At 41.7% G+C, this 16,110-nt stretch overlaps 1 protein-coding gene across 13 annotated transcripts in view; it reads left to right on the top strand.

The window, feature by feature from the left end:
- DLG2 (discs large MAGUK scaffold protein 2) overlaps positions 1–16,110 on the top strand; it is a 1,057,033-nt gene that overhangs the window by 170,425 nt on the left and 870,498 nt on the right. For 3 of the 13 annotated variants that reach the window (XM_054188272.1, XM_054188266.1, XM_054188278.1), the window contains one exon: positions 7,211–7,285. The exons of the other annotated variants lie outside the window; for them this stretch is intronic. In XM_054188272.1, coding sequence (XP_054044247.1) covers positions 7,211–7,285 — 75 coding nt within the window. The remainder of the gene's footprint in view (positions 1–7,210; positions 7,286–16,110) is intronic. 13 annotated transcript variants of the gene reach the window in all.

Raw genomic sequence — 16,110 nt, 5'->3', positions numbered from 1 at the left:
TGGGAAGCAGGGTGATAAGCTTGTTTATGTTGTTAACCCATACCAAGGTTGACCATGTACACTTCTGACTGGCGAGGTTGCCAGGAGCCAGCAACATCTGTCTATCCTATTTTCTTCTGCTCATCTGACGATATATTTGGATCAGGGGACACGAATGTATGCACTTAAGGCAAAACTCCGACAGATGTGTGAGCAGAAGTCTCAATATGTGCAATGGTCATGGAAAATAAGAAGCTGCTGTGGCCAAGTACAGGACCAACATCTTGCTTAGACCCTTGGTACCGTATGACTCTTCTGTAGGTGTCTCCCATTCCACACACTCATCACCCCACTTTGCAGCATGAAAAAAGAGAATAGAATCTTCATGGTTGGAAAGGACCTTTGAGATCATCGAGTCCAACCAAACAACCTACAATCTCTGCCACTAAAGCATGCAAGAAGTTAAGAGTAAAGCAGAGAAGAGCTATGAAATATACACCTTGACTTTTTTTCAGCGTTAGTTTTCTGTTTCCCATAGTCCCAACGCGGAAAACAAATAAAAATTCAGAGCTCATCCTCCTCAGTAGCATCACTGTAAATCAGAGTGAGGAGATACTGTAGCTGGGGTAGCTGATTTTGGAACTACCACTCTACATTAAGTATATAATACGTAAATGCCTGTTGATAGTGTGTGATGCTTAGAAAAAGTAGGGACAGGTCTTGTGTCCCAGTAGGGTACAGGGGATTCCCTAAATGAGGGATTAACCTTCATTTAATGTTTATCAGAACCAATTGACTCCCAGTGCCAACCCGGTTGATTTAAAGAGTGCTTTTAGAACTTGGCTGAAGAATGGAAAAATGTGTAGGTGGCACCAGTGGAGTCACCTGAATGTTCCAGTCTCTCAAATTTAGAGCAGCAGCAAAACCAGTCCCAAGATGCTCTCAGAAGGTCAGAATGGTAAATCGGATCAGGTCATCTGCTAAGGGTGGAGAGCAGGTTCACACACTACATGCCAGCTGTTGGTCTCACTTTGCAGAGGTGAATTCACTGTGGGGTTAAGTTGGATTATTGATTATGTTGACCTAACACCAATGCAAATAGCTAATACTTGAAACATTTACGCCAAAGTGCTTTTGCAATAGGTTTTACTGAAGAAAATAGGCCTGCTTACCCCCCTTGCCCCCAATTATATTGTGTTAATCTGAAAAAAACCCCTCAATATAAAGTTTTAAAAAGGTATCTACTTAGAGAATGAGCTTCAATTTATTTTGTGTGACTTCCTGCAACATTATCTGTATGTGTTCGAGAGGCTGTAGAGTCAGACCCAAAATTAGGAAATGATAAAGCTAGGAATAAATACTGACGTTGAACCAGTGCCTCAGGTGCTGTAGACTAGTATAATCTTACAAAAACCAGCAGAGCTGTAGAGCGCTACACTACATGAGGATCTGATTTAAATTTAGCTGGATATGAAACAAAAAAATAACCACATTTCTACGTGCCCGCATATTGTTAATAGTGCTAAATAGATCTGGGCGACATTTGTTGTTTTTTCTTTGCAAGAGTTCAGGCTTTGAATCATTGCAGTTTGAAATCATAAACTGGGTAGCTAAGTTTTTTTTGTGCTGAATTTCCTGGCTATAACAAACCCGAAACAAAGGAAACATAATGATTTTCCCTCCAGAGATTCACATTTAGCTAAAATCAAAATCTTTTGCTACAGTCATTATTAGGTGCTGATGAGCATTTCAAACTGTGGTGTTTTCCTGCCAGACCCTAAAAGTGTAATAGTGCTGAATCCATGCAATTTACATGTAATTTAGTAAACTCCATTCTCAAGTGGTACTTGAGGACAGCTTTGATGACTATGGGTTGGCTGCCGGCTAAACTGCACAGTCTTAGAAGAGCAGGAAGATCCTTTTCATTGATTACCATTTATCTTAGCTGGAGAATATACGCGTAGATGTCTGACAGATGGGGAGTGTATCTGGGTATTTATTTCCAATCTTTATTTACCAATGTTAAATTTTGGAACAATTATTGTAAGCCTCTAGCTTTTGGGTTTCTAACGTTATGAATGTAAACTGATGAGACACGTGTTGTCTTTTCTAGAAAAAATAAAATCATTTTTTGGGGGGAGTCTCCAGAAAATTACACAGAACGAACCGATGTGCATTGCATATGTAATGTCTTGTAATTATATCTTGTCAAAAGCCCAACTTTTTTCTCCTTTATTCTTTAGAAATATGGTAATTGTCCCTTTTCCCTTGTAGTTAATTATAAATTTCAGGAAGAATTAAGTCTGTTAAATCTCTTCTTCCCCCTCTTCCCCCTCCCTTGGTCTCTATGGCAGCAGCAGGAATAGAAGGGAATTACTTTGATCTTCATTTCTGAGTGACATTTCGTTTCTTCCGAGCATTGACCTTGTTTAGCGCAACTGAAATTTTCAATAGATTTCATTAGATTATAATGTGCTGATCTTAGGGAGATGTCTTTATTGAGATTAGTTTTAACTATGAAAGGAGAAGGGTGATTTGTTTCATAAATCTATGAACAGCTCTATACACTGAGAAAAGAAAATGTTCAATTAACTGCTCGGGCAGATACGGTTAGGGCTTAATAGTACTGCACAGCAGTGGAGAGCTGCGGATGTCAGGAAAGGTGGAAGATACTGAGCAAGAGAAAGAAAACACGAGAGCCTGATCCTGGCTCAATTAATGACAGTGACGCTTAATGATAGCAGACCCGTACATCCTTAGCAGGTCCCTTCTCTAATATTCAGAGGGCCTGGGTGAAGGCGGGAAGATAATTTCCTAAGTGCCAAGGTGAGCTGCATTTTCATGCGTTTCACATAGCTGGAGCTGACCGAATGGATTCTTTGCAATGTCCAAGAGGCCACTAAAAGCAGAAAAGATGGGTCTCCTGGCATGCATCCTCAACATAAATATGCATTTCTTTCGTGTTTTAATCTGTTTGCTACCGCCATGCAAATTTCGTTCTGTCTCCCTTCACCTGATGCAAGACTGCTGAAAAATGAGAGAACGTGTGCAGTCAAGGAGAAGGGAATGGTTATTTATGAGCGAATCATTAGGTCAGGGGTACGGCCTAGTAAATCATTGTATTTTACCTGGTCTGAGACCTCTAGTTGAGATGTACAATTTTCATTTCTCCAGAGAATCATCTGCATCAGAGAAGATAACTTGTAAGGATGTGTAGGAGTAGATAAATATGTTCCACTGGATTTGACTTCAGTCAACTCTTTTGCTACTGGAGACCTTGCTCAATGATTTGTATATAGTTTGCAAGTCATATTCTTGGCCATTCTAGTGGACACAAACGGAATCTCACCTGTAATTGCTTTTGATTCTGGTGACCAGTATCTTCTCTGAGAAGATCTTAAAGAGTGCTGCAGTTCAGTGAGCACTGAAATAAATAAATATGTTCCTAGATATCCTCTCTCTATTTTGTCACATATTCCTGCAGAGCTAAGATTGGGCTGTGGCCACACTCGCATTAGGCAGTATTTGGCCATCAGAATTTGGTATTGATTATATCTCTCCCTGCCTATGAGAAAGTGGCAATAAGCTATATGTACTTGCTCTTAAAGTCCTCCAAACACCCTTAGCAGTCACTATGGTTGGTTGCCCAACACAAAAGAGGAATTCTTCCTCGAAACCATACCCAGACCTTGCTGATGTGCAGCTGCATGTCTGTCTCCCGAACCTCTCTTGTGCAGTGCCACAAAGCTCTCATCTTCTGATTCACTACTCAATACGCCAGATTTCCCCCGGCAATGTTGCAGTGGGCACTGCTGCTACCACTCTGCATTAAATTAATCTATCTGCAGATACATTACCCCAATGTTTCCAGCCAGTGCTGATAGCAGTCAGTTACTTCAACACCTGACTGAGAAAAGCACGTAGGAAAGAAGCTTGCTTAAAGGTTGCAGGCTAGGAAAGTAGATGTTGGGCACAGAGACCGTGAAGGGCTTGCAGCCTTGGTTTTGTCTTCTGCTTTCTGTCTCCTGGTTACCTATGGGGTCTGCATTTCTGGATGCCTGAAGAACCTGTTGGTTTGGGAATTACATGTAGCAGTGCCTCCAGAAAAGGAATCGCACCATCTCTATCTGACTAGAGGTTAGCATCTCTATCTGACTTTGTCATCGCTTCGTTGCTTCCTGACTCTGTTATTGCTATGCGATTTATCAAGGATTTAAAGCATCAACCCAGAAAAAGAAGCTGTGATTGATGCTGAATTCAGCAATGAGAATGGATTTCTTCTTTTGTGTCCCGAGGTCTCTTTACGCAAAAATTACACAAGCTGAAGATCTTATTGCATATTTCGAAGGCTCTGATTGCATGAAGCTGTGATAAAGCCTACGCCTGGATAACTGTGTCTATCACTACGTTGGAGCTGTCTCAAGGGTGAAGCTTAGCGCAGGAGGCTGGGTATCCTCAAAGAAAGGGAGTAAAACAAGACTGTGGAAATCACTCATTCATAAGCTATGGAGAAACAGCCTCTGTTTCCATTTCAGATGGAGAACTCTTTTATTGGAACATATTCTCCCAAACAGCAAGGCGAGACATATGCTTTTTGCATACAAGTATTAGTAAACATGAAAAGCAAACTACAGGTAATTCTGTCCTCCCTTGAAGGCCATCTGAAGAAAAATTATTTCAAATGATGGATTTTCATCACTTTTCAGATTTTTAACTTTCCAGTGCAGGGATGGACCAAGGTCTTTAGTCCTTATGCTCACCAAACTCCTAAACTGGTGAAAATGTTAGCAGCAATAATCAAATGGAATTAATTCCTTCTACAGTCTGCAAATAATTCCCAACATGTTTATTCCTATGCTTACTTGTGTTTCCTATGCTTGCAGAATACTTTATGAAGTGTTGACCTTTGGTTAATATTTTTTCATTGGTACCTCTATGTGTGACACGTTGGAGCTTTTTGCTGATTTAAAAAAAAATAAAAAAACTGAGCACTTTTGTGAAGAAAAACATTACCGGCAGCTGATATTTCTATCTTATTTCTTAGAACTATATCAACTAGGTGTAAGCTATGAAAGGCATGAAAAGCATTGTTTTTTACACAACAATACAAAAAGTAGTGATCATTCAAATAAAAAGTCAGCTGTAATTTATAAAAAAAACAAAACCAAAGCAATCCCAAACCCCCAAAAGCTGTAGGAGGAAAGCGTTCAGTCCTAGCCCTTGAGCTACATGCATTTCTCAGGCGATTCCAGTGCAATGACGTGTTATCAGCACAGTAATTCAAATATCCAGCTGTGAAAGGCCACACTCTGCAGGTCACCCTACATCCCAGATGCACGATCAGCCCATCCCTTGTGCTCAGCAATTGGGATCTCTGGAGAGCTGTTGCCTAGGAGCGATTCCCAGCTACCTCCGTCTTTCTGGCCTTTGAATATGCAGCTTGTGTCGTGTGATTCTGGGCCCTGGGGCAATTTTGGTATGAATCTCAAAGTCAGGAATACTTGCAGAGTATTAGCCCTTCCTGCTGTGAGACCTGGAGCTTTTATTTTGCAGATGTGTCATCTATAAGAATGTGAGGAGTCTTTTTGAGGAGTCTGCTGGCAAACATGTTATACGCGGTTACCTAAATTTGTGAGATCAGGCTTTTCAATCAGAAAAATGTTTCCTGTCCAAAGCAAATTATTAATTTTCTTGCCTTTATCTTGGCTTGGATTAAAGACTGAAGACTTACAACTGTGTTAAAGAAAGGAAAAAATAGTTACCTATATTTCATGCAGTGTTTTGATCAAAATTCATGTAAAGTTTTATTATTTTGATAGGATTACATAGTTTGCTGTTGCATTCATTCCTTCCTTACAGGAGATAACACACACCCACAGGATATTGCTGACATGATAGCAGTGACTTTTTCAAATCCATTTAAACAATACTTTCTAAACTTTCATCTAAAGGTACAATGCTTTTTGCTTGCTAGCCGTTTTTTTGAATATTCCTTAAAGTTGTCAAAGTGAAAACATAAAAGATAGCCAGTTTTGAAGGTTTGGGGAATATAAAGCTGAAACTAATATGCACATTTTCTCTTTTTTTCTTTTCTTTCTTATAAAAGTATTTACTGTTGCAGTGCTTTACAAATATTTACTTTTTGGAGATAAAGAACAAGACACTAATATTGCCTTGTTAGTTAATATTTTTAAATCAGACTCAATATTGAAAATCGTGTGAAGCCTAATCTTTAGTGTTTGCAGGGGATGCTCTCCTTTGCTCTCAGCATGGGGAAAAGACAAGTTTGTTGTAGTTGCTTGTGATATATCTGGCTTAAATGAAAATAAAAGGAAGAAAGCTTTTTTTTTACGCATTATTTCCAGCTTCAGAAACACACATGATTCCAAGAGTCCTCCAATTCAAGGAGCTAAATAATAGTTTGACTCTTCTGTGAAATGCTGAGAGTAATGGTGGCAGACACCAGAATTTATTCTGAAATTTTCTTCAGGGACTCTGACCCAATCTGCTGTGCAATTTGTTCTGATGGGCTCCAAACCTTTGCTAAAATGTAATTGAATCACTGCAAATGCAAGGGAAATTACAGGAAGATCAGCCCGAAGGCTTGATGGTTGCATCTTGCACTGCCATGTGGAACATTAGACGTTAAATTGATCCCTCGCTCTTTTGGTTCTGCAAAGTTTCAGGGAACTGCAGGAGTCTTGGGTACTTGCTCCATGTCCTCCAGGGGCCAATCTGGGGAGCAAGCAGAGCGTTATGCTCAGCAAGAAAACACACCCTAAAAATTTGGGACAGACTTACTTCTCCTGGAAAAAAAAAAAACAAACCATGGGGCTGTTCAAGCTGCAGCTATCAAAGAGGATGTAATGGAAATGGCTTGTCATAAAATGGGGAGAAAAAAGCCAATCTCTACCTACTCCCTAAACTCTGCTGTTGTTCTCTGAATGCTCCAGTGTGGAGGAAAGCCAGGTGGCACAAGCTTGGGGTTCAGAGTGGATATGTTCACCCACGTAACTGAGAACTCCAAAGCACAATTAATGGTTTACTGCTGAGGCCTTCTTGGTCCTGCGAACAGTGGATTATTTTCCCTACATGACAGTGGAAAATGACTTTGTGAGGTGTAATGCGTACTAGCAAACTCCTAGATGCTCCATCTGGAATGGAGTCCATTGCGCCTAGAGATTGCAGCACGTACTGTGTTGTGTATAATGCCATTTTCACTTATTTGCAGCAGAGCCATGGCAGATGCCCATCCCACAAAAGCTCAGTCGAAACACCTGCCTGGATACCCATTCAGCACTCTACCGTAAGTTTGAGCCTTTTAATACAAAGATTTGAGAGACTGAGTGGTAAGTCTCTGTGTTTGGAGCAGCCCCGTCGGGTAAAATTTCCATATTCAGTGCATTTGAGAAAGAACAGAAGCGAGTCCTAAGGCCAGACCAAGCTCCTTGGGAAGCCTGAGCTGTTGAAACGTTGGGTAGTGGCTTGGCAGGGCTTCTCCAGAAGTTCACCCTCTTCGGGAATTTAATTGATTCCACATGGAGCAATGAGGAGCAAGCATGGTGTGATTGGTGGTGGTGTCCATCTCAGAGGAGTGTGAAGTTCCTGTTGATTGCTATAACTCTGTGCTCCAGCTGAGCGTGATGACTGGCAGCCTGCTAGTTTTGCCTGGTCATGGGCAGAGTTTGTGGGAATTCATTTATAAGCTCCTGCGGGGTCTGCCAGAAACAGCTGACATGTAAATCACCAGGCTGTCCCCAGACCCAGGTGGTGACACAAGGAAGGGGAGGTGCATCTTTTTTTTTTCCACATTCTCATGGAAGAAAGAAAGACTGATGTTGCAAGTGTTTTACGGACTAATAAGTGGGAAAATTTGCCCAGTGTAACAGCAACTTTTGGGATGATGGGCAGTGAGCGAACTTTAGTTGCTGGATTTATAGGAAATGACCTTTGTAAATGCTTTCCTCCTCCTGCCAATTAGGTGACTTCAGTGAGATTTGCTTTTAACTATCAAAGACACAGTAATATTTGAAGAGAAAAAAGAAACTGCGGTCAAGTTGACACTGCATTGATTTGTATCTTGTCTGAACATACATTGTAGACAGAGTCAAATCCTTGGATGCTGGAAGTTAGAGGGCTGACTAACAGAGCTATGATGATTTATCTCAGTTGAGGACTTGGCAGGATTTAGTTGACATTTTCTTTGGCTCTGCACCACGGCATGATGTTGGTCCACAGCTATCAACTTGTCACCTTTTATGAGTAGATGAATGAGAGACAAATTCAAGTTTTCACTCTCCCTCAGTCTCTTGCTGATCTGGTGATTGTAAACCCTGTGGTTTTGGTTGTTCTTATAATATGTTAAACTTAATGATATCATTGTTGATCTGTATTGAAACAGATGCGCTTAAAAGTACCGATTGAACAGTTAAGCAGTTTTTTACCAGATGAGGATCTAGCCCAGTAACTAATTAGTAACTCTTCTTATTTTTAGTTTCTATTCTCAAAGGCTTTGGATTGACTTTGTTGTGTGGTCTTGTTGTTTTTTGTTTCTATTAAGAGGGTCGCGGCATAAAGCACAAGTATGGCAGTGAGGTGCTTTGAGAAATGGTGATGGTACTGGGCGTTTGTAGTAAGTCAGGAGCAGTTGCGCTCCGTGTTTTGCACTAGCACCAAGACCTGACTTTTCAGATAGTGGCTTTAAACACCTTGGGTATTTTTAAGGATATTTCTTTCTTAAACCATCAAAAATAAAAGCATTCAGCTTCAATATTCTTTTCTTGTCTCTTGTTACACCAGATACGTGTGCATGCATAGGTAATATCTATAGACCTGCTATATTGCAAATTTCTGTACTGTTACAAAAAATGATAAACTGAGGATTGAGCTTTGTTGTCATTGTTAGCACTAAAAGTGGTCTGAGATTTGAATAACTCCAAGAAGTGTTATTTTTAAACTATTAAAGTGGAAACTGAGACCAACGCTATTTGATATCTTAATCAACAACATAGACAGTGGGGTTGAGTGCACCCTCAGCAAATTTGCAGATGACATCAAGCGGAGTGATGTAGTTGATACACTAGAGGGATGGAATGCCACCCAGAGACACCTTAAGAGGCTTGAGGAGTGAGCCCATGCGAGTCTCATGAGGGTCAACAAGGCCAAGTGCAGGGTCCTGCACCTGAGTCAGGGCAACCCCCGATATCAATACAGGCTGGGGGATGAAGGGATTGAGAGCAGCCCTGCTGAGAAGGACTTGTGAGTCCTGGTGGATGAAAAGCTGGACATGAGCTGGCAATGTGCACTCACAGCCCAGAGGGCCAGCCACATCCTGGGCTGCATCCGTAGCAATGTGGCCAGCAGGTTGAGGGAGGTGATTCTGACCCTCTGCTCCTTTCTGGTGAGACCGCACCTGGAGTAGTGCGTCCAGCTCTGGAACCCTCAGCACAGGGAAGACACGGACCTGTTTGACTAGGTCCAGAGGAGGCCACAAAGATGATGAGAGGGCTGGAGCACCTCTGCTGTGAGGACAAACTGAGAGAGTTGGGGTTGTTCAGTTTGGAGAAGAGGAGGCTCCAGGGAGACCTTATGGCAGTTTTTGAATATATAAAGGGGGCTTATAAGAAAGATGGAAACTTCTTAGCAAGACCTGTAGTGACAGGAAGAGGGGCAACTGAAAGAGGGTAGGTTTAGATTGGACATAAAGAAGAAATATTTTATGATGAGGATGGTGAGACACTGGCCCAAGTTGCCCAGAGAAGCTGTGGATGCCCCATCCCTGGAACTGTTCAAGGTCAGGTTGGATGGGGCTTTGAGCAACCTGATCTAGTGAAAGATGTCCCTGCCCACGGCAGAGGGAGGTTGGACTAGGTGATCTTTAAAGGTTCCTTCCAACCCAAACCATTCTATGAGTCTACAAAAAAACCCTCAACCTACTATTAGAATACAGTTCAAGCATTCACTTAGTTGCTGTTTTTTATAATGTAGAGTACAACATGTGGTCCTTGAGATAATTGCCTACTTGGAGCTTGCTTCCACCTGTATTTTGCTTGATTCTAAGAGTTGAATGGAGTGATGGAGCTCAGCACTACTCCACAAATAAGTTGTAATTCCCAAGTACCTCCTGCTTCTTTTTTATCAAATAATTTTCTATGCAGCCCAACAGTTTTCTGTCTACCTGATCTGTATCTGTGTCAGTATTTGTATCTGTATCTGTATCTGTATCTGTCAGATATTTATAAACATTTTTTACAATACTTCAGTAGATTTCTTTTCTTTGGAGACTAATGCAGACAGTTAGGGAAAGTTAAATCCAACAGAAATGAACTTCTAGGTGGTCAGTGGTTTTCACCGTCTGATTTCAAAAGTATTTTTTAACTGCCTTGCTGATCTGAGAAGATCTGTGAAAAATCAGCGTGTTGATAGAAAACTGATTGACGAAATAAAAATTCCCAGTGACGCTTCAAAGCATATTACCTGCTATGGAAGGACTGAAAGATTAAAAAAAAAAAAAGCAGAGATCTGGCCAGTTGTGAGAGCTCCATTAGATGACCATAATTTGGGTTTGGATGCCTCTCAAGAGTGGTATATGGAATGGTGTCAAATAATGAAGGGAAAACAAACTGGTAGAAACGGTATCCTCTTTTGTCAATTTTGCTGGTTGTGTCGCTCAGGATGGCATGAGTCTGGGCAAGGTTCTTCTCTCCTTTTTCAGCTGTTTTTAAAAAAAGCACTGTGTCCTCTCATGGGAGCGCCTTTCCCATCTAATGCAAGAACCAGGGGATCTGGGAGCCTTGCTGTTGCGTAATAGTCTGACTTCTGTAGTCCCTAATTTACCATCCTTTTTGAATTTACTGATGATTCTTGCAATTAAGATTCTCAGTTCTGTTTGGCAACTCACCGTCTGCAAAAGAGGGCATCAGTGAACACTGCCTTTCTGTGCCTTCACAATGTCCTTAATTAGATTCATTTTAAGTCTGAGAGTTTTAATCAAGGGAATTACCTAAGGGTGGCTTTGTCTGCACTTGCACTTTCAGTCATGTCTTCCGAAGGATTTGTAGTGTTTGATTATAAAATACTCCAAAAGGAGTTCACTGCGCTGCTCTTTAGCATACTAAACCTTCCAGTCGCTGGGGTTGCTTGCGAGCTAGATCCATTATGCAAAGATAATGAAGTATCACAGGCTGCCCCCGTGTCGCAAAAACATTTGGGGTTGTCTTTTCGTCCGTCCCTGATGACAGCTTTTCTTGACTTCAGCATTCAGCGCAAACATTCACCTTATCTCACCCTGCGGCGTGAATATGATCCCTCTGCTTTTCCCTGCTGCACTCTCAGCCGAGCTCCTTGGTCCTGGTCCCCTTCCACTGAGATATTCCCTTTTGGGGAGTCATCTGCCACTGTGAAGCAGCAGGAGAGAGGGGTAAAGGGTGTGTGGGCGCAAAAAGCAACGGATTTGGTGCATGCCCTAAGCAGAGCCTCATTAAGCATCAGCTGTCGCCTCAATGTGAAGAAGGTGATGGTGGACTTAAGGGTTGGGGAACCCGATCGAGGGTCCTGACAGGGGAGGTGCAGCAGCCGTGCGTGCTGCCATAGCTCACGGGCCGCAGCTTTACAGAGGGGCTACATTCTCTGGAAATTTATTGCGAGCGTTGGCTGCCAGCCTGCTCGCAGCTGAGCCCTTAGTCTTTGTGCCCCTTGGTTGACCTTTATCCATAGCACAAGGAACTGTTTTGAACCCTGCATACATGTGCAGGATATTATTGCGCTATTTACGTGGGATAGGTCAGTGCATGGAGGATAAAGTTACTCTGGCTTTCTCTTTTTCCCAGTTTATTGGGACCACTGGAGGGACAGGGATGCACTAATGCCCTGCACAGTATCTGAATTTAGCCTGATTGGGGAGTTAGCCTGGAAATATTCCTAGTTCGACCCAATCAAGGTTTTTGTATTCAGACTCACTTCACAGGAGTTGTTTTAAAGAAATTCATACTTTTGGAAGATGCCTGTGTGTTAGTTCCGGTGGTTGTGCTCTGTGTAAAGAATGTCCTGACGCAATATCGTACAATGGAGCCAAGCAGAAACATGTTGAAACATGCAAATTCTGCTTTGTTTTAAGGCTGTGAGTCTGGAAGAATAGTTTCTGAAATCAGTCTTGCTCCCTTTAAACACAAAACAAATAAATGGCTCTGTTTGGCTAGACTCGGCTCTCCCGGGACTTCGCGTTGTGCCTCGTAACGATGTCCCTTCCTCTCCTGTGTAGATGTGCTCTATAAAATAAATAAATAGCTCCGCACTCCAGAAAGTGCCTTTTGCAGGGGCTCGCTCCCTCTCTAAGCTTTAAGTCTTTTTCTATTAAAACCCTGTTGGCTAATAAATTCCACAGACAATCTGGGTGGTGGGAAATACTTTTTTTTTTTTTTTTTTTTTGTGGCTAATGTGAAATATTTGAAAACTGGGCTATTAATACAATGCTCTGTTCTTTTTATCTTTCACCTTGGCGCTGATGGTAATGGAAAATTTTGAGCTCAGCTTTATTTTTAAAGGAGGTACTAAAGTAATGCCATGCGTGTTTCTGCTGGGTCACTGTATTCCTGCAGATCTTCTTCATTCCAAAGTCTCCTGTACCCCTCCTGGCCCAGTGCTCAAGGCAGTTTACCGTCCACCTCTTTACCGTTTAAAAAGGCTGTCTGTACCCTGCGCTGCTGAGTCTGTCACCAATTGCCAGCTACGAAACTGCTTTTTAAAATAGCCACTTAAATCCCTCTTCCCCTCGGATAACTCCCTGATGCTTCCTTCTTATTCGCACCACCCCTCCCCAGCCTTCCCTGGGGAAAAGCCTGCTGTTCCCGTTGCTGTTGGCTGCAGCTCGAGGTGCTGAAGAGCTGCGACATCTCCCCTGTAATCTGATTTACGGATTCAGTGGGGAAAGTTCCAGCGACACTAAGGTAGTGTTGAATTAGCAGCAAACCACAGCATATCCCAGCAGGGCAGCAAATGCTTCATGCTTGGGTAGACAGAGGCAGACGCTAGCGGAGTATGTGTTAACAGAAGGGCTCAGGAGCAAATTCTGTGAGAAATAGGGCAAAAGAAGCCATTTACTCCTCTATTACATTGAAGAATAGGGAAGAAAGGGGAGAGATTTTTTAAAATGTTAATAGGCCCTTGACAATGAAGTAGATATACTTAATTTATGACATACGTGGTCCTTCCTCCCATTGCAGTTCCATGTGATCCCAGTGAAACACGGGAAGGGTTTCACAGTTGCGAAACAAGCTCAGAAACCCTTCAGGTAAGGTGATAACTCGTTAAAAAAAATAGTATGGTAAACATAAAGCTGTACAAAACCATTATCTGCAGACTGACCCACATAGCTGCTTGACATCATCATCAGGAAACATTCTGCATTAGTCGCTTACAATGAGTAATCTCATTAAGCACACGTTATATAGGATATTTGCGGTCTTTATTGCTTTACTTGTTTTGTGGAAAGCTCCAGGATGTTTCTACAGTGTTCCCAGGCACAGAAGTGCAGCAGTGCATAACTAGAACAAAATGTTTATAAACTTGGTTATAGAAATTTTCTTTAAGCTGAAACTTGACATTGATCTTTATGGTAGCAATTACTCAAAGGTAAACTTTTACAGAAAAACAAATATTGCTTTAACTGCTTAAAATCATTGCAACTCATGAGGTTTATGAGCAAAAAAAATTAAACAAAGCTTAATATTCTTCCGCACACTATCTTAAAATTCTGCTTTAAATCGTGATTTATCCAGGCAACATTTTGACATTGTCAGCGAAGTTTAAAAACAATGTGCACATCCAAGTTCTACAGTAGTTATTATTTATTATTCCCAGAGGAAAAGCACTATTGGAGTATAATTTTTTCGATAACATATTGGTTCGATAACATATTGCTCTCTATAATATATAACACGCTTGAGGGTTATATCCCAGAGGTGTTGCTACTCTAAATCTGTGCTTTCCTGACATGGGAAATTCCATGCTAAGGTCAAACACGATCAGTTCAAACCTTCTGAGTCTATGGTGATATCCACTCTTTATTTACACCCTGCAATAACCGACAAATATGATTAATATGACTGCTTAAGAGTATTTCCAGTCCCCCGTAATGTGAACTAAATTGTTTTCATTATTTTTCTCTTAGATGTGCTGCAGCATAAGAGGAGGCAGCGATTTAATTTTTTTAGGAAATTGAACACGTTCATCATATCAATCAAAAATGGGTATGTGCATGTAACCAACAGGTTACGCGGGGCTGGAGTGCAAGAGTAAGACTGTGACTCACGGTTCAGTAACTCACGCCACGACGATATCTGGAAACTGCATGTTAGAAAGGAGCCCCGTTGTGCCTGGCACTGTAAAAAGGTATAGAAGAAACTTGTGGCTGAAGCAGTTGTGGAAGACAAAGGGTGGGAACTATGCCTTGTTGGGCAGTATTTGGTGGAGATGCTGAAAGTGAAATTCATCTGTCCAGGTTTATGTCGCTGGAGAGGTATAAACACTTTTGCGGTGCAGTTCACCTTTAGACTGCTCTTTAAAGTATGGATTGGGTTATTGAAGAGCGTGTTTCTTGTGATTAATGACAAAGGAGACCTAGACAACTCGTGCTCGCACAGGTGTCTGAAGCGAAGATGTATCCCGCGCCGGGGGATTTTCTCAGTGTTGCACAAGTCTGTGGCAGAAGTGGTGACCTGCATCAGAGAATTAGCTACGAGGCTTTCCTTCTAGGCTCCCCCAAACAAGCAGTTTATTATGGCTGTCCTTTTATAGATCGATGGAGCCACCAGTGACTGCAAAATGCAAATGAATACAGGATTGGATCTGGGCACAGCCCAAGCCGTGGAGGTGTTACAGCGTTTCACATAACGTTATCTTATACCAACCACCTTTTTCCTTAATACCTTGCAAAAAAATCTATTTAACCATGATAAACCATGTGTTTTAGTGGCATTTTCATTTGTACTTTTAGATTGCAAGTCCTGTTATTTGTTCAGGACATACATACTGTATAATGTCATTTACACTTACAGGGCTATAGAAACCTAAAAGTCTGTCTTTATCACATAAATGGCTGTGAATAGCCGTCTTGGCAAATGTGTTCTCCAAAGGTTTATTCCTGAAAAGTTCTGAATGTCTCCTGTGAAGCGCTTAGGGGACCTCCTTTCGACCCTGTTGGTATCACTGATATACCACTATAAATGAACACGGGAATCCTACCCTTGGACTGGGACAGCCTATATGTCAGGGAGGTGTTGCACAGGCATTTATGAAGAAATGAATATAAAAAGCATATTCAAAGGCTGATGGAAATTACTGTTCCCTAAAGAATATTGACATCTCTGCTGTTTGGCTGTTTGGGGCTTTTTTTTTTTTTCTTCGATTTGGGAACAGTCATGCAAATTAGGTTTTGTTTGCTTTGTTTGTTCGTTTTGTGTGCTCTAAGGAAGCAAGAAATATAAATGGGAAAGTGCCTGTAAACCATATAATTAATAAACTGTTTTGTGTCACCAGAAGACTATGAATTATAGGTCTAAATACCCTGTGTTTTCAGGGATTTGAAAACTAGGTCTTCAATTGTCCATGCAAGCAGACCTGAGTTGGATCATCCCTGCCTGGGATTTGGGCCTTGCCAAGACCCAAAGGTGCTCAGTGCTGTTGTTGATGGCTCTTGCAGTCTGAATGGAGCTTGTGTACGCATCTCTACAGGTCAGTGAACCTGTGAGAGTTTTTCTAGGTGGTCATCTGCCTTTTTTGCATTGTGTCACCATCTTACGTTGTCACAAGGGTAAATATTCCTTTGAAGTGTTTAGCACTTAATTATGGATTCAGACGCATCCTATCGGTCATTCCAACGGTACCTATTCATCGAACCCACAGTAGGCCCATCTCTTCTCTCTTACCTTGGATTCTTCACTGTATTTCTTTAGTGTCTGAGCATCTCAGGGTAATAATTTGTTGCCACAAGACCCTCGTGAAGAAGTTAGGAAAAGCTGTCATCCCATTTTACAAACAAGGGGGAGAAGCAGAACACAACTACATTGTGTAGAGATACACCGAGCATGTCAGTTCTGGAGCTAGTGCTGCACCCAGGGTAATTAACCCAATTAA

This window comes from Rissa tridactyla, chromosome 1 (assembly GCF_028500815.1).
Source record: "Rissa tridactyla isolate bRisTri1 chromosome 1, bRisTri1.patW.cur.20221130, whole genome shotgun sequence".
In the NCBI taxonomy this organism is placed as follows: Eukaryota; Metazoa; Chordata; class Aves; order Charadriiformes; family Laridae; genus Rissa; species Rissa tridactyla.
Note: the sequence above shows the minus strand (reverse complement) of the source record. Positions and strands in the feature narration are given on the sequence as shown.